This window comes from Pyrus communis, chromosome 1 (assembly GCF_963583255.1).
Source record: "Pyrus communis chromosome 1, drPyrComm1.1, whole genome shotgun sequence".
Taxonomy (NCBI): domain Eukaryota; kingdom Viridiplantae; phylum Streptophyta; class Magnoliopsida; order Rosales; family Rosaceae; genus Pyrus; species Pyrus communis.
Window position 1 is genome coordinate 9,436,982 of NC_084803.1, and position 26,302 is coordinate 9,463,283.

Below are 26,302 nucleotides of genomic sequence, written 5' to 3' on the forward strand. Positions count from 1 at the left end.
TCTTTATTTATTCGACTCAAAGATCAGATTAAGAAAAAAAAAAAATGGTAATTTGAGCGCGGCAGGCGATCAAGTTTACCGGGCAACAACCGGTAAAATGCAACCTCAAACCGGCTCGTTAGGTCACCCGACGAGAAACAAAACACGACAATCCTTCACTCTCTCTCTCTCTGTCTTTTGCTCTCATTGTCTCTCTCTATCTCTGTACAAATTCAGGGAGAGGAAAATTTCAATTCCTGCAGATCGAAACCAGTTTTTCTCCTCACTCCTCACAAAACCCACTTTCCCGCATTTTCCCGGAAACTTTCTTTATTTCCCGGAAAGTGAAGAAAGCATGGGAATTGCAAAGGGACCATGTCTTTTGTGTCTGCTTTACTCTCTCCAGGTGTTGCAGTGACCAAACGACACCGGTTTCGTTTTAAAAACTTATGCTTTACTGTCTGATTTCTTTCAGATAGTTCATTTTTCCCAGAAGTGCAGAGTGGGAATCTCTGGGTTTCGAGACTATTTGGAAGCTCATATATAAAGCCGTAGCTTTGGCATCACAAGGTGAACCTATTTTTCTTTCTATTGATTTCTGCGAAATTGTAAGTGGGTTTTGAATTTCTTAGGTATTTTGGGCATATTGGAATCTGGGTTTTTGAAAAAATGGGGGTTTTAGTTGGTTTCTGTGAGTGGGGTTTGAGATATTTGATTGGTGAAATTTTGATGATTTGAATGTGGATGGACCCAAAGGGATGGTAGGAGTGTAACTTTGAAGAGCAAAGTTAATGAATGTAGCTAGTGCAAGTGTCAAATCTATATGCTGTCATGGTTTTTCTGGTGATTTGAGCTTTTGAAAGTGAGAGAAACTGGGTTTCAGTGAATTTCCAAGATGGGTTTTCGATAATTTGAGGCGGCTCGGGCAAATTCATAGTCGGGTTCATTCCGTAGTTTTATTGGTGTAGTTAAGCTGAGATCTTTGGAGAATTTGGACCAAAGGAGTGACATCGATGTCAGGAGCTCCAAGAGTAAGGTCTATCAATGTGGCCGATTCAGAGTCAAGGCCAGTGCTTGGACCTGCTGGGAACAAGGCAGGGACGTTCAGTGCGCGAAAACCGGCTTCAAAACCACTGAGAAAGGCTGAGAAATTCAGCGAGGAGGTTTCATCAGCTGAAGAGAAGAAAACCCATCAATCTCCAATGCTGACTACCTCTCCTCAACCGCATTCACCCAAGGTTCATTCAGTGCTTCGTCGGCATGAGCAGCTATTGCACTCTAATTTTTCGCTGAATGCTTCTTGTTCATCAGATGCCTCTACGGATTCGTTTCAAAGTAGAGCATCTACGGGTAGGCTGATTCGGTCAAATAGTGTAGGGAGTAGGAGGAAGCAGTATGTTTCAAAGCCAAGAAGTGTGGTTTCTGATGGTGGATTGGACTCTCCTCCTGATGGTTCACAGTCTAAGAAGAGATGTGCTTGGGTGACGCCAAATGCTGGTCCGTTTTCATTTCTTTGATTCTAGTCAAACTGTTTGCGTTGGTGAATTGGTTATGTTTTTCTAGTTAGTAATGTAAATCTTCTCTTGATATATTCTTATCTGGTAAAGCATACCATTTGGATTTCTAGAGTATATGTCACATCCTGTACTGCTTTATATCATCTTGGGCTTGCCTTTGGAAAATTTGTGCGGAATTTACTGACCGAAATGCTAATTTGGGGCACGTTTTAGACTACCAGTAGGACTGTCATGATTTAGTTCATAATTCAGCAAAGTGTAGTCAATTTATTCTTTACACCCCATTCCCACTCTGATTTAAGATTAGACTTGGTGATGTAGACACGAGTTAGCATTAGTTCAAAACCAAAATGACTAGGATGCAGTTCGTACTCCAACAAGATAAAAGCTGTTTGTACCTTAGAAAGAAGAGCTTCAAGTTAAGGGAGCATAAGGTTCGTTAATAGGCAGTTTTAAATAAATTTGGTTGATCTAAGTAATTATGTTTAAGGCTTAATTGGATTACTCTCCTCAAAGCTTTTGTATGAGATATGAGATATCAAATGAGTATAACTACACTGTTGTTTTGATGTCCAAGCCAAAAAAATTGTAGTCACTTAGTGGCTATTATTTTGATTTTGTGTCATTGTTATGAATAATTCGCATTGCACATTATTAGTGCATGAATGATAGAAAACAGATATATAACTGCAGAAGTAAACAATTTGCGATAGTTGTGCATTTCTGTTTATTGTGTGCTTTGTCCAGTGACTCCAACCAAAGAGGAGGGGTAAGATAAGCCATGCTAATTTTTGTGGAGGTGGAATTACATTTATGTTAGCTTAGAGACTCATTATGTCTGGTTGAATCAAATAGGATTTTCTACATGGCTTGGTATTCTTCTTTTGGATATTTATATTCTGATAGAGCCTGGTATGTTGAAGCAGATCCATGTTATGCTGCTTTTCATGATGAAGAATGGGGGCTTCCAGTACACGATGACAAGTAAGTCGTAGCAACACTATCTGCATATATGTTGATAGTGACGACTATTACTTCATAAAAATATACTTCACTGTCATTTCCTTAATCTTCTTGACCACATGCAGGAAACTGTTTGAGCTTCTGGTCCTATCAGGTGCTTTGGCCGAGCTTTCATGGCCTGCCATTTTAAGCAAAAAGCACATCTTTAGGTACTGTCCCTGTGAAAGTTATCTTTTCTATTTACCAACCGACTTACCCTGAATTATATTCTGTACAAAATGTTGGGGCCTTTTCAGTGATGGTCCCTTCCCTGTTGAATGGCCTTTAATAATTGACACACTTCTTTATTGCAGGGAAGTTTTTGCAGATTTTGATCCCATTGCCGTCTCAAAATTGAATGAGAAGAAGCTTATATCACCAGGAAGTGCTGCAAGTTCCCTATTGTCTGAACTGAAATTGCGTGCTATCATTGAGAATGCACGTCAAACAACCAAGGTACATGTTCATTTCCTTATATCATTGAATGAGATTGAATTGCAGCGGATGCATGCTTGTTCCAGCTTAGTAAATCACCGCTAACTCATGTGGGAAAAGTATTAGGAATCTCACCTGTATGCTTATCCATCGCAAAATTACCTTTTCAATGATACCTAAACTTAAGCAAAGTAAACATGGCAAGTAGTATATTTGCATTAGTTGTATTATTTATGCATCACTCTGTGAGTAATTGTTTGGGCTGACACTCACACCATCATGATCCACTCATGTTTGAACACATGGATCTATTTTGTAATGCTATCAACCATATTGCTATAACATGTGGATTAGCAACACTAAGTGTTTGTGTTAGCACCACACTCAAAAAAAAATTTCTCTCCACAAGCCAAATAGCCCCATTCGCTGAGTTTTTCCCGGTATATACCCGGGGACCCGCATGTTTTCTGTTGTTTGTGCAAGCAATTAAATGGCATATAATGAGTGTTTGGTGATTATTTGATCAGGTAGGTTAGGTGAATAAAGTAGTTGAATTGTGGTCCTGAACATCTCTGTTATTTGTATCACACATACAGGACAAGTTGTTGTTCTATCATCCTTTGAAGAAGCCTTACCTTCCATCATACCTCAACAATTGCTCATCCAACCTAATCATTCCCCATCTTCAGCATGCCAGCTTGCTTCATTACTTAGTCCTGAATTCACTTATTTAACTCCGACAAGTTTCCAACCGTTTAATCGCTGTCCGAAACCCTTTTTACTGTAGCCATGATTGCACATTTCTTTAATCTCTATCATTGCAACTAACTTTTTGCAGGTTTTGCTGATGCCAGGTCATAGAGGAGTTTGGGTCATTTGACAAGTACATCTGGAGCTTTGTGAATAACAAGCCCATCGAGAGCCGATTCAGGTATCCTCGGCAGGTTCCGGTTAAAACTCCAAAAGCAGACGTCATAAGCAAAGACCTTGTGAGAAGAGGGTTCCGGAGTGTCGGGCCCACTGTCATTTACTCCTTCATGCAGGTCGCCGGAATCACAAATGACCATCTCGTTAGTTGCTTCAGATTCCAGGAATGTGTAAACGCTGCGGAAGGGAACGGAGAGAACGGCATCAAGGACGAGGCTGGAAAGAAAACGGAGAACGGGATAGAATCAGAGTTATCCGTCGCCATAGACAAGCTGAGTTTCTCGTCGGACTTATGAAAGGCCATGCCTTTGATCAGCTCAGCAGGGTTCAATCATCAGTTAAGCCGCATTGACCGATTCAGAGCTACTCTTTGTATTGAGTAGTAGTGAAGAGGGTTTTGTGTGTAATTAATGAAATTCTGAAGCAAAATATGGATTTTGGCAATGTAGATTACTGAAGTGGATTAAAATTAAACTGGTGATTGTGCTGTTGCTTGAGGGAGCCTTCCAAAACCAGCATGCAACTTTTTGTACAGTTAAAGATATTAGTTATTAGAATCTCTTTAAAACCAGATTTGGGTATTAATTAATTAAAAAAAAGGTAAAATCAACTTAATTAAATACTGTACAATGCTTCACAATCTGAATTATACTTTCAAATTTTCTACCATGCTCCGAGGTATTTTATTCACTCAAGTTTTGGTGTTAGATCATGTCTGTACTTCAACCAAGGATTTAGTAGCTGCAAAAATACCAGTATATAAGATACATCGTAGCATACTACAAAATTCCTCGAGGTTTTAGTTTTGAACTGAAAGTTGTGGTTGACAGCTGGTAGTGGTGACAAATTGACAATGATCTGTAGCACAGTTGGGACAGGCAAATTTGCTGCGTCCAACCAACATCACCCAAAATGTGGGGCACCACTCTTTTTATCTCAAGTAGTCAAGTAGGGGTGTCAATGGGTCTCGTTCGGTTCTACTTATATATATACATATATATATATATGTCGTGTTTGTATCAACTTACAAATTTAACATGGTAGCTCACACATTGATAGAAGACTGATCCCCCTCCTCATGCAGCTCCACCACATGAGGCAGCATGGTACGTTTAATCTCCAGGTCAAACAGTTCGTCAAAACAAAACTGGTGCCTCCAAATAATGTATGCGTATGAGTTCTAATCTGAATTAAAATTTCAAACTTTGCTCACTTTTCACTAAAGCAAGTACTAAAATTTGTCAGAGTCGTGGATGCAGACTGTTTAGGAAACGCGTCTGCCTCCTGCCTCTGGTTTCATTTTTATTCTATGAATTCCACCAAATTGGGCAAATTGAGATAACGACTGGTGGATGATGAAAGAATGAAAAAGAAAGAATGGCATCCGAGGGCAACCCACATCCCAACTTTTTACCTCAAGGACTTGACCAAATCAAGTATTTAGTAGGGATGGCTGGTCAGGCCACTCTCACAAGAGTGAGACGGGTCTAACCATCGAGCTAATCAAGTTGCCATACCCAAGTTTTTCTCGCTTTATACCATACGCACGTGCTCGGAATTGAATTTATAAATGAATGACCCCGATTTCTATATTGTTTCACTGCCATCAGCCTATTTAAAACAAGATGCAAGGGTGTACAGTACCAAATCTACACAACTATGCACTATTAAACTACATCTGAAAGGTGAAAAACACCACCAAGAAAAAAGGGGGAAAAAATCAAACCTGCCAATCTGATAACTCATAATGCTATATAAATACACTGCAGCTTTTATAAGAGAGAGAGAGAGAGAGAGAGAGAGAGAGAGAGAGAGAGAGAGAGAAGCCCGTCGATGATGTTCTTTACTAGTCCTTGGGCCACCAAAGGAGCTTTCAGCAATGCTTTATTTCAAATCCAATGCTCAGAAGTGTTCGAGCCGATTCCATTGCCTTCTCACCTCCGAGGTCGAAGGCCTCACCCGTCAATTCTCCTCCTGTGTCCACCGACCACTGGGTTGAAGAAATTTGGTTTGGGTCTGTATCGGTCTTCTTGATATGCAAATTGTTCATGGAAGCAGGAGCGGCAGCAGCAACAAGAGGAGCGCTCGGAGGGCCATGTCGCTTCTTTGGGACAGGCATGTCATGGTCATGTACCCCCTTGTATGTTATAATTACAGCACTTGTATTATCTACGGCTGTTTCAATGTGCTTCCGAACTGGACACCCAGCAGAAGTACATCTGTAGTAGTTCCTGAAAAAAAAATACAATACTTGATCAAAATCAAAGGAAGACTACATGTAGCATTTAATTATAAAACTCCGAATGCCAGCTCTGAATAGATTTCGTTCACTATTTTTTTACTTGTACATCTAAAGTGGCAGATCTCCTTTATAACAAAAGCTTCATTTGATTAGAGATGCCACAAAATGCATTAAAGCATTCTTTGATGAATATCATTTATGCTGCGCTTACTTCTTAGAAACGCAAATAAACAAAAAATGGAACCAACTAAGATTGCTTAAGAGTCAATGACTAATTGGATCATTGCATTTTCGAGTTATTCAGAATGTATCTTTCGCAAATTACCTGCGCTTTGAAGTTTTAAAGCAAACACCTTGCACAAAGGAAAGATGAAGTTTATGTAAAAATGACATATATTGAGCATCATTTAACCACATATAACAATGAATTTAAACCCCAGACGCTGATTAATTAGGCTAATATCAAACTACCAAGGAAGAAAAAGTGAAGGAAATAGGAATGCACCTGGGATGAGGATTGCCCTTCACCATCTTCTGTCCATATTTGCGCCATCTGTATCCATCACCTGATATTCCAACATCCCCAGCCGCATGCACAACAAATTTAGGTTTCTTGCCAGGTTTTGAGAGAGAAGCAGAATATTCTGATTTGCCTTTCTTCATTCTGGTTATCAATAAGGAAAGCATTAGAACCAGGTAACATACTCCTTTCAACAAGTATGGTATAAAATACAGGGGGGTGTGAAAGAAAACAAAATCTACAGGTAAACTTGCCTTCGTTTGGGTTCTGGCTCATCACCATCACCATTCTCCTCCTTGATTTTAACATCACCATTATCATCAGAGTCACTTGTGCTCTGCCGTTTTCTTTCAGGAACTGATGGTGTTTCTTGAATAGGTTCTTTTGAAGATGTGGACACCTCTGAATCATTAACTGTTCGGCAGGAATGTTCTGCAGGAACAACACTATATCTTACACACTCAGCAGATAGTGCAAGCTTATTCTCCTTTATGCAGATACTTTTCCGAGGGGGATCATGAGTATGTTGGCTTTTGTAAACAATATCTGTTACATGGCCTGAGTGATCACAGCATTCTATTTTCTTGGCATAACACTCAGAATATGTGCACCTATAATAGCTTCGAGAACCTTGAGGGCTCTTTACTTGCTTCTGACCATATTTCCGCCAGTTGTAACCATCTGAAGCAGATGTCTTTCCATGAGGAACTCTTTGTTCTATTAGAATTGGGCTTGGAGCAGATGAAATGGATTGAGTGACAGAAGTTGGAGATAGTTCTGAAAACGGAGTTGGATAAACAGTCAACTGAGACTGACTTTGCTTCTGAATCTGAATATCTTGGTTCCTTACACTTGCCAAAATTTCCTGGTGGCTCAGCCCAAGTTGCTCCTGAGAAATAACAACGAAAATGATTACACAACCACAATGTAGGGAACCAGAGGTTTGACTTTTAATAACAAGAGGTGTACTATTCTGGAGTTGCATCAAATTCAAACGATGTTATACAAGATGCATATAAACCCATGCCTCAAGTTAGACTGTTAGAGATCTGAATGAGATGATGTACGGTCAATAAAGTTTCAATGCTCCTCCCACCTAAGAATACATAAGAAGACAGTTTATACAAGCCATAAGATAGCGGAGGTTCTTTCACATGAGCTGAAGAATACATACACTAAATGCTTGGCTACTGATTTATCAAAGATTCTCTTAATCTTCAGACACTTGTTAGTATAAATTGATTAACACGTACTTCGGGTACACACCATGCGTATAGGTCACATCTCCATTGTTCTGTCATTAAAGATTATTACCGTTAATAGGTGATACTAGGCTACTAACTTTCAGTAATGCAAATTTTTGCTTCTAATTGTCTCTTCAATGATTCTCTTCCAATTACTCAAACATCGCTTCGCCTCTCCAAAAAGCAAGCAGATTACAATGCTTTTCCTACTTGGTACCTGATAAGAGAGATTAACACTTGCAAATCAACATTAACTACGAGGCCGTAATCACAAGGATTTCAGATTCATGATTCCAACCCTCAAACAAGAACTTCAACAAACGTTTTTGCCCTTCCCCCATAGAAAACGCATTCATAGCATTCAATATCCAACCGAGAAAAAAAGTAATCTCATTTCAACCCATAATCTTCTCTAGTATCCTAATCCTAACCCTCAAAGCAATCAGTAACAGCACACAATTAAAAATGCTTAAGACTCACTTAGCCAACGATCAAAAGCTCAGAAATTTCAAATGATTGAACTTCTAACCTGCAATTCAGCTCCATCAATCGACTGTGACACGGACTCAAGCTGCAAACCTGCATGATCAACCACACACGATCACCCCCGCTTCACCATAATCCCACCAAAACAAAAACAAAAAAGGCACCGTTTTCCCAAAACACAAAGCTTTACCTGCAAACTGATCGTTCTCTGAAAATTCCTGCGTCGAAGGCGCCGTTAGGGTTTCTAATTGCGTTTGCCTCAACTCGGATACAGAACTCTTTAACTCACCGGGTTGAAATTCACCGAGTCGTTGCTTTCGTTCTTCGTCGTCGTCTTCGTCTCCGTCGCCGCCTTCTTCTTGTTCTCCTTTCCTTGGGTGTAGTTTCTCCGTTGGGAGAGCATCGGAGCTCTCGTGGCGCTCCGCCATGGCCGATTTGTCACTGTCAGAGAGTAAAGTTTGTCGAAACTGTTGGCGCTGTGCGTTTTGTAGTGTCCGAAATCGAGCCGAAATTTGGACCGAAACCGTGAAATGTTTCGGGTTCTGTGTACCGGTTTGATTAGGGAGGGAGAGAGAAAGGCGGAGAGAGGGTTTGCTTTAAAGAGCGGGGGGATATATGTATGTCTTTGACTGGAGTTGACTCAGGTGGTTTTTATGACGGTGTAACTGAAGCCGTTAAAATCTCCGTTATATGAGGTGCGGGGATCGCCGTAGGTTCTGCTGACTTGACGGTTTCCTTTAGACTGCCGTTTGGTGTCGGACACAGCGACCCATTTCTGTAATTGTCTTATTCTCTGTATTATTGTATTAATCAGATTAATCAGTTTATTGCATTAGAGTTAGTACGTGTTGTGAGTCGTGAAGGATTGATTGATCACACTTTTTGCATTAAATCTTAAAAGGATTCGGTTCTCACTTTTATTAAAACAATAGTAGCCAGTTATAATAGTACCCATGAAATTCTATGTTTCAGTGCATGACGTTTATTAGATAAAATAAAAGTATGTATGAGCGGTTAAAGATCTAAAAGTTAAAGATTTAACGAAGTTTTAACGAAATACTTTCAATACTATTCATTTTTAACGAAAATGATATTTTTACTTTAAAAAGTTATTCCTGATACTATTCACTTACAACACATTTTTGTCATTTTGATTAAAATTCAAAGTTTTCAAATCATTTTCATTAGTTTTCTTAAATATTTAATGGTCACAAATGTTGTTGTATAGGAAGAAAGTTGAAGTTTCACCGTACAATTAATTATAGGGAGTGACCCAACTTATTTATAAGGCCATGCAAGGATCATAATTGAATATTTTCTCGGTTTAAGAGAAATGTCTTAATGGGTCCATCATTTTTCAAGCCTAACACGTAAATAATATAATGGGTAATGTGAAACGCATGTGGCCATTTAGCTTCACACGTGGCACAACTTGCTTTGATACTTTGAAGAAAGTTGAGGTTTCATTATACAACCAATCGTCAATATGAGGAGTAACCCAACTTACTTATAAGCCCATGCAAGGTCTCTCCTCCCATCAATGTAGGAATCATTATCGACAATATATTATACACAATGCAATCTCTGAAATCTCAAGATTGTTAAGTATATGCTATAATGAATAGCTTACACTCTGTTTAAATGAAGAAATTTAAGATTACTAAAAAATTTAAAATAATGGAATTTTGGTTTTTAGATTTTGTGAATTTTCTTGTTTGGTTAATCTAAAAGGACAACGGAATTTGAATACAAAGTTTATTATTTCTAAACTCTCATTCATAGAAATTTAGAAATGACACATATTCACATGGAATTTAAACTTGAAAATTGGAGGTCCCAAATTCTAAGTTTTTTTTTTCACGCCGAAATTCCATATTTCTATGATTATGAATCCAAACAAGGAAATTGGTGCATGTCAATTTTTTTGTCAAAATTCCAAATTTATTTCCTTCATATAAACTTAGTGTTAGGTTTACACACGAAGAATTTACATGCAATAAGAATATTCTAAACCAATCCCGACAGGTTATATGGAACAATTAAGCACATGACGGTTAGTGTTTAAAATAGCAGTATAGGTGGAATATCGATATGAAAATTTATGGAAATATCAATATGGATATCGGCTGCCTTTGATGAAAATTTGGAATGGGATGGGTATATCAACTCATTCAAATTTTGTCAAAATTAGGAAAAAAATTCTCAAAAAATTCAAAAGTTCGACATCTGCTATGGTTTATGACAAAATTATGTAGTGAGAATTAAATATTATCGAATATTCATTAATTGGCCTTCCCCTTTTTTTCATATCAATATTTGATTTTTCAAATATTTCGATGAAAATATCGACAACATAAATATTTTAACGCTAATAACGATACATAAAATATTTGGAATACTGATTTAGCGTGTTGCTCGCATATAAATTTCTCTTCGTCAACAAAAGAATGGACGTTTCGATATTTTGCAACCATAGATATTCTTTTGAAAATCTATGTAATATGCCCTAGCTAGGAACAAAAAATGTATAGGTTTATAGTGCTTTACTTTTAGGATAATGATATGGGATGTGTTATCCACACACATCTTTTTACTTCTCAATTCTCACACACACTTTGTTAACTTTTGTCATTTGATTTTCTTTAATTCATCCGATTCGACGGCTGAAAATTAGAAGGTATGTAAGAAGTAAAAAGAAGTGTGCGGATATCACACTCGTAATGATATAAAAAGGATGGTTGATAAAGTGCTATCTCGTCTAATTTGTCTCTAATATATATATATATATATATATATATTTTTTTTTTTTTTTAAATAACGAATCCGAGTGTTGATGAAGTGCTATCTCGCCAAAAATTACCTTATCTTTCTGATTAAATTGTAAGAACATTGAAGCTAGTTAAAAGATTTGTGAGCAAATCAATATCAAGTTACCGAATCCGAATGTGTATATTCTGAATTAAAAGGTGTGGTTGTGAAATATTGGTACAAGTCAAAAAGGTAAAAAGTGAATGGCAATGTGCTTTATTCTATCATCTTATTGAGAATATTTAGGGCAAGTCCAATTGGACAATTGAATCCCCTAGAACCCCAACAACCATCCCCATCCCAGCCCAATCAGTTGGCCCAAGACCGCCTCACCAGGAGATTCTGGCCCGACCCAGCACCAGAGTGGTCTGACGTCAGCATGACCTCAACCACGTAAGAAAAAGTTGGAAACAGATTTGCCTTTGTGAAACCGCCGCCCTGTGAAATGCAACCTGCATTGCCTTTTTGACTTCATCGACGGAACCAGCCACGACACCTTTTAGGACTTTGGCGCCTTATGGATGGGGTTATACACGCTTCTTTTTATCTTTTTCACTCTTTTCAATTTTGACATTTGGGTTAATGAATTGAAAAAGATCAAATGATAGAAATTAACAAGAGATGTGTGAGAGATAAAATCGGTATGTGGATAACACCACACATATTTATTTGTTTCCAAACTTTCTGGCTATGGAAACATAAAAAATTAAAAAATAAAAAAAAAAACCATTTCATAACTCTAAACGCAACTATACGACTTTACCAAAAATTTGATTAAAAGCTTCCAATTAAACTGGTTTTGATTAAAGATTAAAGTTTTAAGGAAGATTCTTGCTAGAAGGTTAAATTGACTGCCAAGAACAGAATCAAACAGATACAATGGTGGTGCTTTGCTTACTGAAAAGTTGGTTATGTGCCCAATACTGTGGGTGGAACAAAACTTACGTGCCCGGAAATTTATACTTCTTGTGTCTACGACACTCAACATTTGAAAGATTGTAAACTCGAGAGTGAGTTTAAGGTGGATTAAGAGGGTCTCGGGAGCATAAAATTTGTGAACTTTTTTACGAGTTGAGGTGGATTACAACACATGAGAGCTCCTTTTAAGGTCCGTCTCTCCTACTAATCCCATGAAGTGATCTAATGAGTGATGTAGACAAGAGAATTTACATAGGTAAATCTTTTGTGTTTGTGGTGCCATTGTACTTAACAACATTGATTTCTAATTAATTCACACATTATTAATGTAATGATCATAATGTACTTATGAGTTCACTAACAAAATAATTTCATAAAGGTTGTATGATTATGACAGCTCTCACGCTACGTGAAATTAGGTGGGGATAAAATATAGAGACAACTCATGCTATTGGTTGGGGTACCCCAGGTCCCCAACACAATTTTTTCTCCACTTCGAATTTCAAATTGCGTAGATTAAAAATTAAGATTACTAACTTATTTGTTGCAAACAAATAAGGTACAGAGCGAGCCCAAACTTAAACTAATAAGCACAAAAGATGGAATCAAGGGGCTGGGCGGGCCTGGAGGTGCCCTTCTTCTCCGCCTCCAATAGGTTCCACCTGTGTGGCTTAAATTTCGGGAAGACTAGCACATCAACCTGGCACTCCACCACGCCCTCCCACGTAAATCTTGGTTCCAAGAGGGAATCAAACCACGACTATTTAACGGGAGTAATTTTGACGGCATGAGTAGAAAACAACCGCAACATTATGTGCCAATAATATTATATAGACACGAGACACCACATTAATGGTGTAGACAATAGAACTCTCGCTATCACCCTCATCACGTCAATTGAAGATGCTCTCGACTCCTTTTCCAACTTCGGGTTCGAGAGATGAACGGTTCTTCAAATGGTTCACGCGACGAGGATGAGAGGAGACAAAGGGGCTACGAAATCAGTATTAGATATGCAAGTTAAACGTGAATGAACACAACTCAATGAAACGCTGACAAATGCCCGGCTTGGCACTGGGTGCTGAATAAGCATGTGGGGAGAGGGAATGGTTGGTGAGGGAGGGGAAAACTGAAATTTTCCTCAAAAATTCAGATCATTTCATGTGACTTTCCTTTTTAGGTGGGCACGTGGGCTAGCAAATTTTGGGGTTAGTTTACGAGGAATGCTAAGTACGCTTTCTAAAAAATGAGACTCATAGGTTCTCTAACATTTTATATTTTTTACACAATTTATTAAAATATTCGTATGAGAATTGACGTTAAAATATAAGATATTCATTCGATGTATAAACGATGAATGAAGGGCTGAATCCAAACACGTGGCCTTTCGTTGTCCAATCAAATATATAATAGAACAAATTAAATAATAGAAGATATTCCTTCAGAGCTCACAAGGAGTCAGAATTCAGAATACAAAACGTACGCCATTTCAATTTCCAACCTATCCCAGAATCAAAGGTATGCGATATGCATGGTCCTGGCTGTGAATCGTAACTAATGCAGCCGCTGCTACAGTCGGGTCAGTCGCTAATCACTCCATTTTTACTTCATTTTTTTCTGGTTTTTAAAAAAAATATATTATGTTCGATTTGGTGTTTGATTGGTTGCTGGGAAAAATGCATGACCGAAATTAAATAATTTAATCAAAAATTTCATTTTGTTTGTGTGTGTAAAACTTAAGAGAACTGGAATTGGATTGACTAGAAATAGGCTAATTACTGTGAAGAAAGTATGTAAATTGCTCAGTGGAAATTACCCAAATTTGGAGTTGTATTTGGTTCTCCAAAGTTCAAATCTTTCAGCTGAACAGCTTGAAATTGAGTAAAGGGTAGGCCTCTTTCTGCTCCTGCAGTGGAATCAGCTGCTTCAACTAGTATGTTTTCTGCTTTAGAACCACCTGCCATAGTTGTAGATTAAAAGAATACAAGACGAGAAGGCTTTCGTTTTATGGATATGCATAAGCTCGGAAATCGGGTTTATTCCTGTAAATTTTAGTTGGTTTGCTTTGAATTTTTGTGTAGAGATTTTGTTTGGTACAGGTATTGTATTTGGTTTCCTTACTGCAGTCTGCAGAAAGATTGTTTGGATGTAGTTTGCTTTTGGTTTTGGTTCCTAATTTCTTTTTGAGTTTGGTTTGGCCTCAGGAGATAGGCGTCGCGTGAACTTGGTTATTGAACATTCAAACTTGAGGGTCCGTCTGATAACCATTTCATTTCGCTTGTTCTTTTCTCTCCTCTCCTATTACATTTTCCCCTCCACCCTCATTTCTCTTGTTTCTCTACATGTGTGTGGCATAATCACTTTCATGGTAGATTCAGTGTTGTCCATTCACTGCATATATTTATCGCAGTGAGTAATCTTCCTTTTCATGGAACAGAAAGAGATGTGGTTAATTTGAAAGTTTGAAACGATGGTTTTTGCGCGGTTTAAAGGATTACGAGCATGTACATTCTGTGGGGACTAAAATCGCAAGATTTAAGTTTGGATGCAAGATCTCATCCCCCTTTTTTAATGAAGTTTTGATTGAGTTTTTCACTGTGAATTCCTTGATTATCGTTTAACGAGTTTAGTATGCGTTAATTCTCATGATCGTGAATTCATGTCAGGGGAAAGAATGGAGGAGGAATTGCCAAAACCTCCCCTTTCATTATGGGGCCGGGTTTCTGCCTTTGAGACAAGGGCTCTGGAAGCATACAAAAGCAAGCCAATCTCGCATTGGATTCTCCTTGTGCTTGGCAGTGGGGGCATGCTTATAGCGTTTCCTGCATCGAGTCTTCTTTCTCGTGTGTATTATGCCAATGGAGGCACTAGCAAGTGGATCATTTCATGGGTTGCCGTAGCAGGGTGGCCTCTGACTGCTTTAATCTTATTGCCTACGTACATCGTCTGCAAAACGACCCCTACTCCCCTGAATATAAAACTTACTGTTTCTTATATTGTGCTAGGTCTACTAAGCGCTGCAGATAATCTCATGTATGCTTATGCATATGCTTACCTTCCAGCATCTACCGCTTCTCTTCTCGCATCATCATCTCTAGTATTTTCTGCATTATTCGGGCACCTACTTGTGAACAACAAACTTAATGCAGCGATAGTAAATGCTATTTTTATCATTACAGCTGCTATGACCATCATTGCTCTGGATTCAGATTCAGACAGATATGGAAATGTAACTGATAAGCAATACATTCTGGGATTTGTGTGGGATATTTTAGGATCAGCACTCCACGGGCTTATTTTCGCGCTTTCAGAGCGGGTTTTCGTGAAGCTACTTGGTAGAAGGTCCTTCCATGTTGTGTTGGAGCAGCAAGTCATGGTTTCTTTCTTTGCTTTCGTGTTCACCACTATCGGAGTAATCGTGAATAAGGACTTTCAGGGAATGAAAAACGAGGCCGGAATTTTCAAGGGCGGTAAGTCTGCTTATTATCTTGTTCTCATTTGGAGTGTCATCAGTTTCCAGTTAGGGGTATTAGGGGCTACTGCTGTGCTTTTCTTATCTTCCACCGTTCTCGCCGGTGTGCTGAACGCAGTAAGGGTTCCCCTCACCAGCATTGCAGCTGTCATATTGTTAAACGACCCGATGAGCGGGTTGAAGATCCTCTCCCTGATTGTTACATTTTGGGGCTTTGGCTGCTACATCTATGGCAGTTCCTCTGCATCTTCAAGTAGAAATTCCTCTTGATATTTTGTTTTCTGGTTCATTTGGGTTTATATGTTTATCATATCCTAACGTAGTGAATTGCTTGATTATCATACATATTCCTTCCCAATGATATAAGGATATACTTTTTAAATGTATAGCTCTGCTTTTGTCTCATAATTTTACTTGAACAGGCCGGGACTAGGTATCCGAAAAATAAACGGTGAAGATTGTTTGAAAAATCGGACTACATGTATCAGCGTTTGCAAAGGATTCTTCTCGACAATCGTAATCGCGAGCATCAATCTAGTGTCTGCATCCATATGACCCCAATATATCTAATAAGTCGCACTATACGTCAATCCACAATGAGCGAAAATAAGCACGAACCGTGATGTCATAAAATTGTCAGTGAAACAGAAATTCAACTCTTGCGAAGAAAAAAAGGATGACAGTAACAACGATTCAACATGTGTAGCATCAGCAAACAAAACAAAGCATCCGAAACACTGGAACATAAACCTTAACAATGATTAAACATAAAAATATCTTTCTTTTGTCGGAAAAAAAACCAGAGAAATAGTTTCATAGATATGCAGCAAGCTCCCTTTGCCAAGGGATCCGGCAGCTATAAATCTTCTTTGCGTCATCACTTTTACAAGCTTGGCAAGATCAAACACCATTTAAAATAAAGGTTCATTGCACAGATAATATGGTTCCACAAAAAAAAAAAGTAAAAGCAAAGAACGTCTTGCCATCAGCTAGAGCTACTGCTACAGCATCGTGCTTAATTCTTCGGACCAATGTCCTTGAGGGCACAGATCTGCTCCTCACCCATGGCAGACATGACAGTCACCACAAGATCCTTTCCATCATTAAACCCGTCCTTGATCTACAAAAAAACAGAAAATGAAGAGCTTTAGTCGAATACGAAGAAAAGAGATACAAATTACAATAACCCACCTACGGTAAATGAGTTTTTTTTTTCTTGATGAGATAGATACCTGGGTAAGCAGACTGTCGTCAGTGGGAAGCCTCAGATCATCCTTGGTGTTTCCATTTTCAGTCAAAAGACTCACCTACAACATGTCGAACTCCAGTTAGAGCAAACAAAATGGAAGAAATGCATGTCACAAGAAATATATAACCGTTAACATAACACAAACAGAGAAGAAAATTATCATGAAACTCCCAAATATAAATTCATGCATCAAAATCTCAAATAATAGATGATTCTACTGTCTTAATGTGCATGAGTTTACTTCCTTTGGTATCATCATTACCATCGAAGCGCACATAAATTCACATAACAATCAAAATTTCTGATGACATACTTGGAACTAATTGTCAAGAAAACTTACAAAGCCATCCTCAGAGATATCAATCAGCTGGTAGTCAGTACGGTTGACATGGGGAACCTGAAAAAGCAATGATAAATAAGCGGAGAATGAATGATCCAACTTAAAACCAAGAAATACAACACGTACAAAGATACACAATTTCACGATAGACAAATTTAGAGAAAGCAATTACATCACAATTGTGGGACGAAGGAACAATATCTTCAAGCTTCTTTCCATTGAAAATATCAATTGCAACAAAGTGACACTTAGCGTGACCGTGCTTTCCAGTTTTGGAGGTCGAGACTTCAACAACCTGTAATGAGAGCAAACATGATTCTAACTGAGAATGGATTAATCAAATAAATCCTTCACATAGAAATGATATACAAGGATGATGAGCAATAGAACTTCGGTTTTATCAGTTGGTCAGATAAGAAAAATTGGGATTTACGGTTCAATTTACAGCACAAAAACTTTAGATCTCAATAAGGACCAGTTGTAATCGTGTACTGTGTGTGCGCGTTTGTGCTAAGCCCCAACACAACAAATCTAGACCTAAACAAAGATGCCATGGATTTAATTGCCAGCCCTAATAACTGTAGCAAACGAATGCGCAATACTACTATGTGTGCTAAGTGATAAATCGATTGCGTCCAGAAGATTCGTTACTGACTACTCCCTCTGAGTACCCAGCATGAGAGCCAAACAGTAACAACAACAAATTAAAAAACACTAAACTCCCAACAACGAAATTGCAATCCTTTCCGATTCGACAACATCAACACCAGTAACAACACAACAATGAGATCATGAATAATCAAATACCAAAACCAAATCAACAAAATACACAGCAAAGCAAACATATTCAATCAAAACTCGAAACCCCAACAAAGATCTGGCGAAACCACAAAACACAGATGAATTTTGACCGAAAAACCCGGAAAAATTGCATCTCGAATTCGAAAAATTAGGGAAGAACTAAACCTTGCAAGGTCTGGCCTTGATGACGATGTAGCCATTCTTGCGGATGGTACCAGCCTGCTGGGGATAGGTCTTAGATGCGCCGGCGTCGGCCTTGGATTCGAACTGGTGCTCCTCGTCCGACATCTCTCTGCCTCCGAACTTGATGAGCGAGCTTCTCTGTCCCTCTTGGGTTTTCTCTTTGTTTCTGCTAAAACAACGAAAGAGGGCGACTTCTGGTTTTGGGACTGCAACCGGCTCTATATTCCAAGGCTTTTAGGTCATCTGTTAACCATGGTTAGTCAGATCGATTATCTACCGTTGGATCTGTTATAAACTTATCCAAATAGAATAGAAGAAAGAGAAGGTTATCCATCCCTTTCTTTTTTATTATTTTTTTCTCATCAATTTTCTTATTTTATTTTTTAAAATGAATCATAAATATATGTTGGGGTTGTTTTATTCACACCTCACATTTTATTGACTACACCACACATACTTAATAAACCTTACTTTTACTTTTTGAATTAAAATATTTTTTCCAATACTACCCTCACACCCACACTCTAAATATACACCTAACACTCAAACTCTTTATCAACATCTGGGTTTATGTCAATTGAGTGTTTAGTTTTCTATCAATTAGGGATTTTAAATTTCATATTTGAAGAAATTGGATCAAAAGCATCGAATGCAAACCAAGTTTTGCTAAAAATAGAATATAGCCTTTGCAATATTAGCAAGTGAATTCAAAAGATTGTTCAAGAGAATTTTAGAAGTGTCCATCGTCATCAAGCCATCACATTGAAGACTATTACTTCTATTGGCTCGAGTAAGGAGCAATAATGTGAGGATTATGACAAGTCGCCCTAAGTTGGTTCATGAGGTTTTCCATATTTATTTTCTGTATATGCCCAACAGGCAACAGTAAACTCCACCATATCAAAAACAAGCCCGTTCAATTTTCTCCGTAGAGATTTTAGCCAATCGAATGAAATATTATAAACACAAACTGATATGTGATAAATGACATTGCATTGAATTGTGTCGTTGAGTTCTATAGCAGGTGAGAGTGGTTTCGAGAGCTTGAAGAAAATAATATACACCAAAAATGATTTGGAGGTGTATTCATAATTTTATGGGGCCTAAATAGTCTTTTTGTATTAGAGTATATAAATAATATTTTATGTGAGGTGCATTCAACAATATGTGAGATGCTAATAAAAAAACCCTATATGTTTTCATACAGATAAATAAACTAAACTTTTGTGAACTAAATACTTATAACGGCATATGTTTTAAATATGAGTATCAACAACAAATTGTTCACGACTAAATACTTATAATTTTTAGTACGGTTAACTGCATATTTTTTAAATATGAGTATCAACAATAAATTGTTCGCATTTATTGAATGTCTTTTAATAGTATAATTGTTTGCGGTCCATAAGTTTTACTGAAATTGCAATTAATCATACAGAAAAATATCATATAAATAAAAGTTAAATTTATTTACTTGATATAATTTCACTCGCCATCAAATTGTTGCAAAATAGTAGAATATGCCGCATGGTGGTGGAATATTTTATCACTATCAAATTCACCACATTTCTTATCACAGTTGAACTAAAACCCACTTGGTTGACTTTTTCGTGTCTTCCATATTAATACTTATTCATAATTATATATAATAAATAAAAAATCACGAGCTGATAATCTAATAGTGAAAAACGAATTACAATGCCTTATTCAAACTAAAAACCAAGCTCTCGGGTACGCCACACAACAGTACTAATCTAGAAGCCAAGAAAACTCGCAATGATGCCTCCACTGCCAACTATTTGTGGTTTAGGTCACTCTAAACGGTTCACGTCTCTCCTCTTTTAAAGGATGCCGTGTTGGACTTGGACCGCACTACAGAATCATATGCCCATTACAACTCTTCATGGGCCCATCAATTGTTCCGACGAACAAAACCAATTAGTTAACCATACAAAAATGCCATATTTGCTTAGCTCCCATATTATTCCACAATATTTTCTTTTTCTTTGACCAAAGAATTTTTGAAAATAAGAGATATAATAATTTATTGAATAAAATTAATTACAATGCCCGAGCAATATAATTTCGAAAAAACAATTGGTTCTTCGATTTAATTTCAAGAGACATCGAAATACAAAACATTTATGATGCCAAATATGAGTAAAACTTTTATAACGATTGGTACGCACTGGACCGACCATGTTAAAGAAATGGGAAAACACTGTAGGTAAAACCTAAATTCGATGACAAAATACTTCATCTTCATTATGAATTCTTTCATATACCATTCCATTCCACCATGAGTTTGAGGCTTAGGGTTTTAGAGATGGAAAGGTTATGCAAAAAGGTGTAAATGAAAGGGAGAAATTGTGTATAATTATGCTACGGGTGCCATTGTGGCATGGCGTTTTATGTTAATGATACTATCATAAAGGACAAAAATTTACACGTAATATTATATCATTAAAACAAGATATCACAGTTCGATGTACTTCTGCTAATTAGAAGATATATCAATCATGAATATATGTGATTTATTTGGTGTCTCTCTCTGCGGCGGAGGACCACTTGTGTTATATTTGATATTGCATCTTCACGTGGAGTGACCGCAAGGGACCATTCCCTTGCTCAGAAAAAACTAAAACTAAAACTAAAACATAAAAACCAAAGCCTATAAAAAAACTAAAACTACTTTGAGCCGCTGACACTATGTTCTAGCGGTATTCATGTTATGTTTGCTTGTAAGTGAGATGTTTTAAATTCGGCTCCAATAAATGACAAGTTCAACACAATTACTACTGCCTATTTTGTGGCTTAGCTCAACCTCCACCCCTAATGTCGTTGTCTCAGGAAAAGAAAAGAAAAACTTTGAAATTAAATCCTTAATATATTGTTAATTGTGGACCACTTTGTTGAAAAATTGAATTGGTTCTCATGCATGTTTGCACATAGTGCGGTTAATTGAGTGTGAATTAGTCTATCTACTAAAGCATGAATCAAATTTTTTTTTTAAAGGGACCCACTAGTGGCTTTGTCACGGTAGTCCATCTTTTCGGGAGTTGAGAGACTCACATAGACATTTCAACCTCTTCTGGTCACTATCGTGTGATTCACCAGCATAAAAAATCTAATCCAAAACATGCCGTGTAGAATATGGGTTTGAAATTCGTTCCCAACTATTAGGTCATCCTGTAGTGGTTACTAAGCACGAATCATTCGCATTTTGTTTTATGAAGAAACATGCGATCCTTTGCAAGTTATTATGACGGGGTTGGCACTTGGCAACTGGCAACTTGGCATGCATGCCATGCTGCTTCCAATTCTTCCTGTACGAAAAGTCCTAAATGAGTGTGATTTGGCCTATCTCCTAAACTAGTCTTAAAATTTAGACCCATTTGACGGAGTAACTGTCCATTGTAAACAGTAACATCTGATCCGGTAACAACACTCACGAAGCTGCAGTTTGGCACCGAGGGAAAGTACGCGATTTTCGTATATGTTGATGGACATCCCGTGTTAACAAGCACAAGTAGTTTTAATGTGTAGGGACGTACTATATACATACACAGCCTGTAAATTTTGCTTTTGGTTTAACCATCGATGGTTGACGGTGGATAAGGTGGTCCAGGACATTACAGCGAGTGCCAGAACGAGCTAGCTCTCCTGGCTCGTCTGTGAGTCTCTGACTAACCACCGCTAGGCTCCCTACCGCTACAAGCATCCTGTTCGTGTGCATATAATACTGACAGACAGTAGCATATCGGACAGACAATGGAATGAATTCACCATCAATGTTCACGGCAGATGAGAGAAACACAAATCATAAGTTCATAACTAATACGAAAGATCTCACATCGAAGGAACTAGTTTTGCTTTAGAGTTTAGTCTACAAGGCTTCTTATAGAACCAAGTTATGAAATTCTGATAAGGATACTGCAACATCTGATTAAATCAAACTCCTTTGTATACAATATACATTAAACTTCCATTTCATGTCACCAGCAATGAGAAACGAAAGGAAAGAGCGAGTGCACGACATCAAAATTCCAAACAGAATTTCCATGGCTACTGTACAATTTCTCAAGGCGGAAAAGAAGAACCGACTATAACAGCCAACAAGAACAAGCTAATAAGTAGGAAAACAAAAGCTAAACCAAAAACACTCACATATTCCTTTTTTTCAGCTCAATTTGTTCTTCATTAGTTACCTGTTTGCTCGATATCTTTAAGAAGTCCGACAATCTGATGCATGCTTGGTCGCTTTGAGGGAAGGTCAGCTGTGCACAGATATCCAATCTTCAGGGCCTCCTCCATTTGGTCATCTGGTCCTGTGTCACGAATTTTTGGATCAATAGCGCTCGACCCTTTGTTCTTTCTAATCAATCCTCTAACCCAGCTCACCAAGGTTGCATCCTTCTCCTCTGGATAGTCATCGCCAAATGGCTTCTTCGAAGTAATCAACTCAAAAAGAACAACTCCAAAGCAATACACATCAGATTTTGGTGTTGGAGAATCATACTCGGACTGAGAAAACTCTGGTGGCACATACCCTGGTGACCCTTGAGAGATCTCTTCATCTAGGCCACTGCCAAAAATCTTAGCCAGACCAAAATCAGATAATCTAGGCTCTAAGTTATAATCCAGATAGACACTACTAGCTTTAACGTCTCTATGAATAATCGGAGGTGAGCAACCGTGGTGTAGAAATGCCAGTGCTCTGGCAGTGCCAAGTGCAATCTTGTGACGGAACCTCCACGATGTTAACAACCCTTCAGAACCAACATTTTGAATGTCATTGTTGTCTTCCTGTTCCCAAGTATCTGTGCTCCAATCCTCTGTTGTTTGCAGTACCCCGAGCGGCAAGTCATGAAGCAAATTCTGTAGATTCCCGTTCTCCATGTAGTCATAGATAGCAATCCTTTGGTCCCCAGCCAAGCAATATCCAGTCAATGGAGCAAGATTAGGGTGTTTGATTCGACCGAGATACTCAAACTCCCTTGCAGCTTCCTGGTCTGTCATTGTAGAACCATGGACCAAAACTTTCACTGCTACATGGATTCCACCCGGTAGAAATCCTCTATAAACTGGCCCAAATTTCCCTTCAGCCAAAAGGGTTCCTCGATCAAAGTTCGAAGTTGCAGATAAGAGGTCTGAGAATGTGAAATTCAACAATGGCTTCCCGAAAATCACTACAGGTACTGAATTTGCTTGCTTAACATCCGCAACCCATGTTGTTGAATCGGTCTGGAAGGAAAAGGGGCCTGATACATTTTGCTCTTCCTTGTGTGAGGTTTGTTTTAGCTCCCACATTCTGGTTTTCCTTCTGCAACCAACTGCTAGAAACAGCAAACCAGCGAGCAGGCATACCATTGAGAAGGTCAAAACCAAAGCAAGCTTTAGTCCCTTTTGCTGCCTAGCCTTATTGGATCGTGCTCTAAAAAGGTCTGGTTTTGCTGCAATGGGGCAGCTGTTTGTTGAACCAAAGAAAGATGCTTGGAGGGTTGCTTTGGAAATTTCAGAAGCACAAAGTGTCAAGTTATTGTAAGAGAAGTTGAACCTCTCCATCCAAGGGAGTTTCCCCAAGAGCGATGCAGGGATCTCTCCGCTTAAATTGTTGTTAGAAACATCAAAAACTTGGAGATTTCTCAAACTCAGCAATGGGATTCTGCCTATGAGATGGTTTTCAGAAAGATCAAGTGTGTTCAAGTTACTCAGCTGGGAAATTTCAGCAGGAATACGACCCGTAAGACTAGTTTTCGACAAGTTCAGGTACTCCAAACCCAAAAAAGTTTTCACATTTCTCCGGAATTCCTGCCTTGTAAAATTATTGTGGGCTAGATTAAGGTATTTGAGATTCTGGGATTGAATCCAATCAAGTAAAATTTCTCCACCAAGCTGATTCTCAGACAAATCTAAATAAACCAAACGAGACCAATTGTAGCTAGCATTGAATTGTACCTTTGAAACGTGGCCTTCAAACCGATTCCTGCTCAGGTCTGCCACCTCCAGCAGCTCCTTAAACACTCCCATCACTGAACCCTGAAACACATTTCCTGAAATGTTCAGAGAAGTAATGGAATTCATCTCCGAAAAATCGGAGTCCCGGCCTTGAATCCCATTCCCAGCAAGGTTCAATACTTGGAGCTTAGGCAATGCAGCACCAAATCCATCTGGAAGAGAACCGTTTAACCGATTCGACGAAAGGTCAATCCAAACCAGAGACTGACAACTCAAAATTCCTGATGGGATGCTCTTCTCAAACGAATTTCCATTGAGCTTAAGAACTCGCAGACTGGCAAGTGAGCTTATATCTGCAGGAATCTCACCAGAGAAATTGTTGTTGGAAACGTCGAGGGTTTCGAGCAGACCGAAGTTGCCAACGTTGTTAGGCAACGACCCGGAAATCCGGTTGTTGGAGAGAATAAGGTGCTTGAGAGAACCTAGGCTCCACAAATCCGAAGGCAGACTGGTGATTTTGTTGCTGCTAAGGTTTAAAGATTGGAGCTTTGTGAGCTTTCCGATGGTTGTGTCCGGAATCGGACCGGAGAGCTCCAAACCGGAAGCCTCAAATCCGATAACATTGTTGGATTCACAGAAAACTCCTTTCCACGAGCAAACAGGTGCAGAAAAGTTGTAGAGATTGGAAGAAGAAGATGAGGAAAAAGAACCCAATTTTTTCAAAAACTCAGAGACAAAGAACCCATCTGTGTTGGGCTGTTGGGAAGCTAATGGATTAAAAAGCAGGGAAAAAACTAATAGAGAAGCAAAGAAAATATAACCCATTTGGAAAAATAGTGCAGCAGAGAAAAGGGCGTGAGAAAGTTTAAACCCTTCTTTCTCTCTCTATTACTTTCCCACTCTAGAACTTCAGAAGCAGCATTGCAGTAACATAAATGGTTCTGGGTCCATCTCAGAAGCACTTGCTTGGGGAATCTGCAGCTCCATTAAATCCACTGCACAGTGTAAAAGAGTGGGTTTTGGGTTTTGAAGAAGAGAAGATTATTAGGCTAAAACTCCCAAAAAAAAAAAAACAAGAACTTACATGCAGGATTTTGTTGGGTTTGCGGTCCTTGTTATCCTCCTAAGAAAACCCCCACAAAAGCACTGGGAAAATAAGCCAATGGGTGAAGCAGCACATGCAAATAACAAACTTATTGGGTTCTCAAAGAGTTGACGGTTTTCTGGGGTTTGGAGAGTGGGGGAATGTGAGCTCACCTTTGGTGGTTTTGCAGGTCCATGACCATGAAATCCTGCAGAAACAAACAACCAAAAAAGAAGCAATTTTGTCTGTATGTGTGGAGAAGTAGAATATGTGAGCAGCAGGAGCAGGAGCAGGAGCAGGAGGAGGAGGAGAAGGCTCTAGTTTTTGCTGCATATATTTCGTTTAAAACAAACAAACAAAGGAGGCTGTCATGTGATTTTAAATGAAATGAAAACAAGGACACCGTGAGGAGAGAGGGAGGGAGAGGAAGGGGAAGGAGGGTATATTGGGAATGAGAGATTTTTCAATGTGTTCGGAACATAGAGCGCAACATCGCATGTTATTGTATAATTGGAGACACGCTAGAAAGAAATAAAAAAATAATTCCTTCAATTGTACAATGATACGTGGCGTTCTACTATGTGTTCTGGACATACTAAAAAATTTGTTAGTGGGAAAGAAGAAGGGGTAGACAGGAGTTTTAATGGAGGGAATTAAATATCTAGTATTTGGGTTGATGACAACTTTATGTTGGTGCGAGTTCAGTGATGTTCTTCATGGAGTGTTGTTTTTTTTTTCATCATTCATTCTTCTTCTCTAATTAAAAGTTGGTTGATATCTTTATTTGATTGAATTCCAATTAGAAATTGGCAATTTGCTACTATAGAAGCTAATCACCATCTTTTAATAGTGTTCTGATTAGAATACTGCCAATTAATAGTGTATTATGTAGTGTTCTTATGCACTATGTGGTAATTATTTGTTTCTACACATAAAAACTTGAGTAGAAGTGTTCGATTACATTATTCGTAGAATAATTTTTACAAAAATACGAACACATGTATTTTGCCTTATTCGGTCTTATGCCGGTTTTACTTTTAATAGCGTATAGACGTTAGTTTTTCATTTTGAAAAGTATCAATCTTTTGAAAACAAAATTTTTTGTTTTTGTTTTTAATCAAAATAGAACGGACAGTG

General features: G+C 38.3%; 5 protein-coding genes across 5 annotated transcripts; 2 read left to right on the forward strand and 3 right to left on the reverse strand.

The window, feature by feature from the left end:
- Positions 1-186: 186 nt before the first annotated feature.
- On the forward strand, positions 187-4,428 carry LOC137744036 (uncharacterized). The gene is made up of 5 exons (XM_068483901.1): positions 187-1,476; positions 2,423-2,480; positions 2,585-2,668; positions 2,813-2,954; positions 3,788-4,428. The coding sequence occupies exons 1-5, from the start codon at positions 993-995 to the stop codon at positions 4,154-4,156; spliced, it is 1,137 nt and encodes a 378-aa protein (XP_068340002.1). The 5' UTR covers positions 187-992; the 3' UTR covers positions 4,157-4,428.
- A 981-nt stretch (positions 4,429-5,409) lies between these two features.
- LOC137743403 (probable WRKY transcription factor 32) lies at positions 5,410-8,954 on the reverse strand. Its single transcript, XM_068483288.1, has 5 exons — positions 8,543-8,954; positions 8,396-8,445; positions 6,877-7,511; positions 6,608-6,766; positions 5,410-6,091 (listed from the first exon to the last, which is right to left on the reverse strand). Exons 1-5 carry the CDS (start codon positions 8,778-8,780, stop codon positions 5,734-5,736), a joined length of 1,440 nt encoding a protein of 479 aa, XP_068339389.1. The 5' UTR covers positions 8,781-8,954; the 3' UTR covers positions 5,410-5,733.
- A 4,576-nt stretch (positions 8,955-13,530) lies between these two features.
- On the forward strand, positions 13,531-15,934 carry LOC137708869 (probable purine permease 5). The gene is made up of 2 exons (XM_068448033.1): positions 13,531-13,657; positions 14,745-15,934. Exons 1-2 carry the CDS (start codon positions 13,636-13,638, stop codon positions 15,818-15,820), a joined length of 1,098 nt encoding a protein of 365 aa, XP_068304134.1. The 5' UTR covers positions 13,531-13,635; the 3' UTR covers positions 15,821-15,934.
- Positions 15,935-16,295: 361 nt separating this feature from the next.
- Positions 16,296-18,327, reverse strand: LOC137708880 (eukaryotic translation initiation factor 5A-2-like). Its single transcript, XM_068448044.1, has 5 exons — positions 18,106-18,327; positions 17,312-17,434; positions 17,140-17,196; positions 16,783-16,857; positions 16,296-16,670 (listed from the first exon to the last, which is right to left on the reverse strand). Exons 1-5 carry the CDS (start codon positions 18,226-18,228, stop codon positions 16,566-16,568), a joined length of 483 nt encoding a protein of 160 aa, XP_068304145.1. The 5' UTR covers positions 18,229-18,327; the 3' UTR covers positions 16,296-16,565.
- Positions 18,328-22,048: 3,721 nt separating this feature from the next.
- On the reverse strand, positions 22,049-25,461 carry LOC137746867 (probable LRR receptor-like serine/threonine-protein kinase At2g24230). The gene is made up of 2 exons (XM_068486888.1): positions 25,166-25,461; positions 22,049-25,076 (listed from the first exon to the last, which is right to left on the reverse strand). Exon 2 carries the CDS (start codon positions 24,904-24,906, stop codon positions 22,324-22,326), a length of 2,583 nt encoding a protein of 860 aa, XP_068342989.1. The 5' UTR covers positions 24,907-25,076; positions 25,166-25,461; the 3' UTR covers positions 22,049-22,323.
- Between the last annotated feature and the right edge of the window lie 841 nt (positions 25,462-26,302).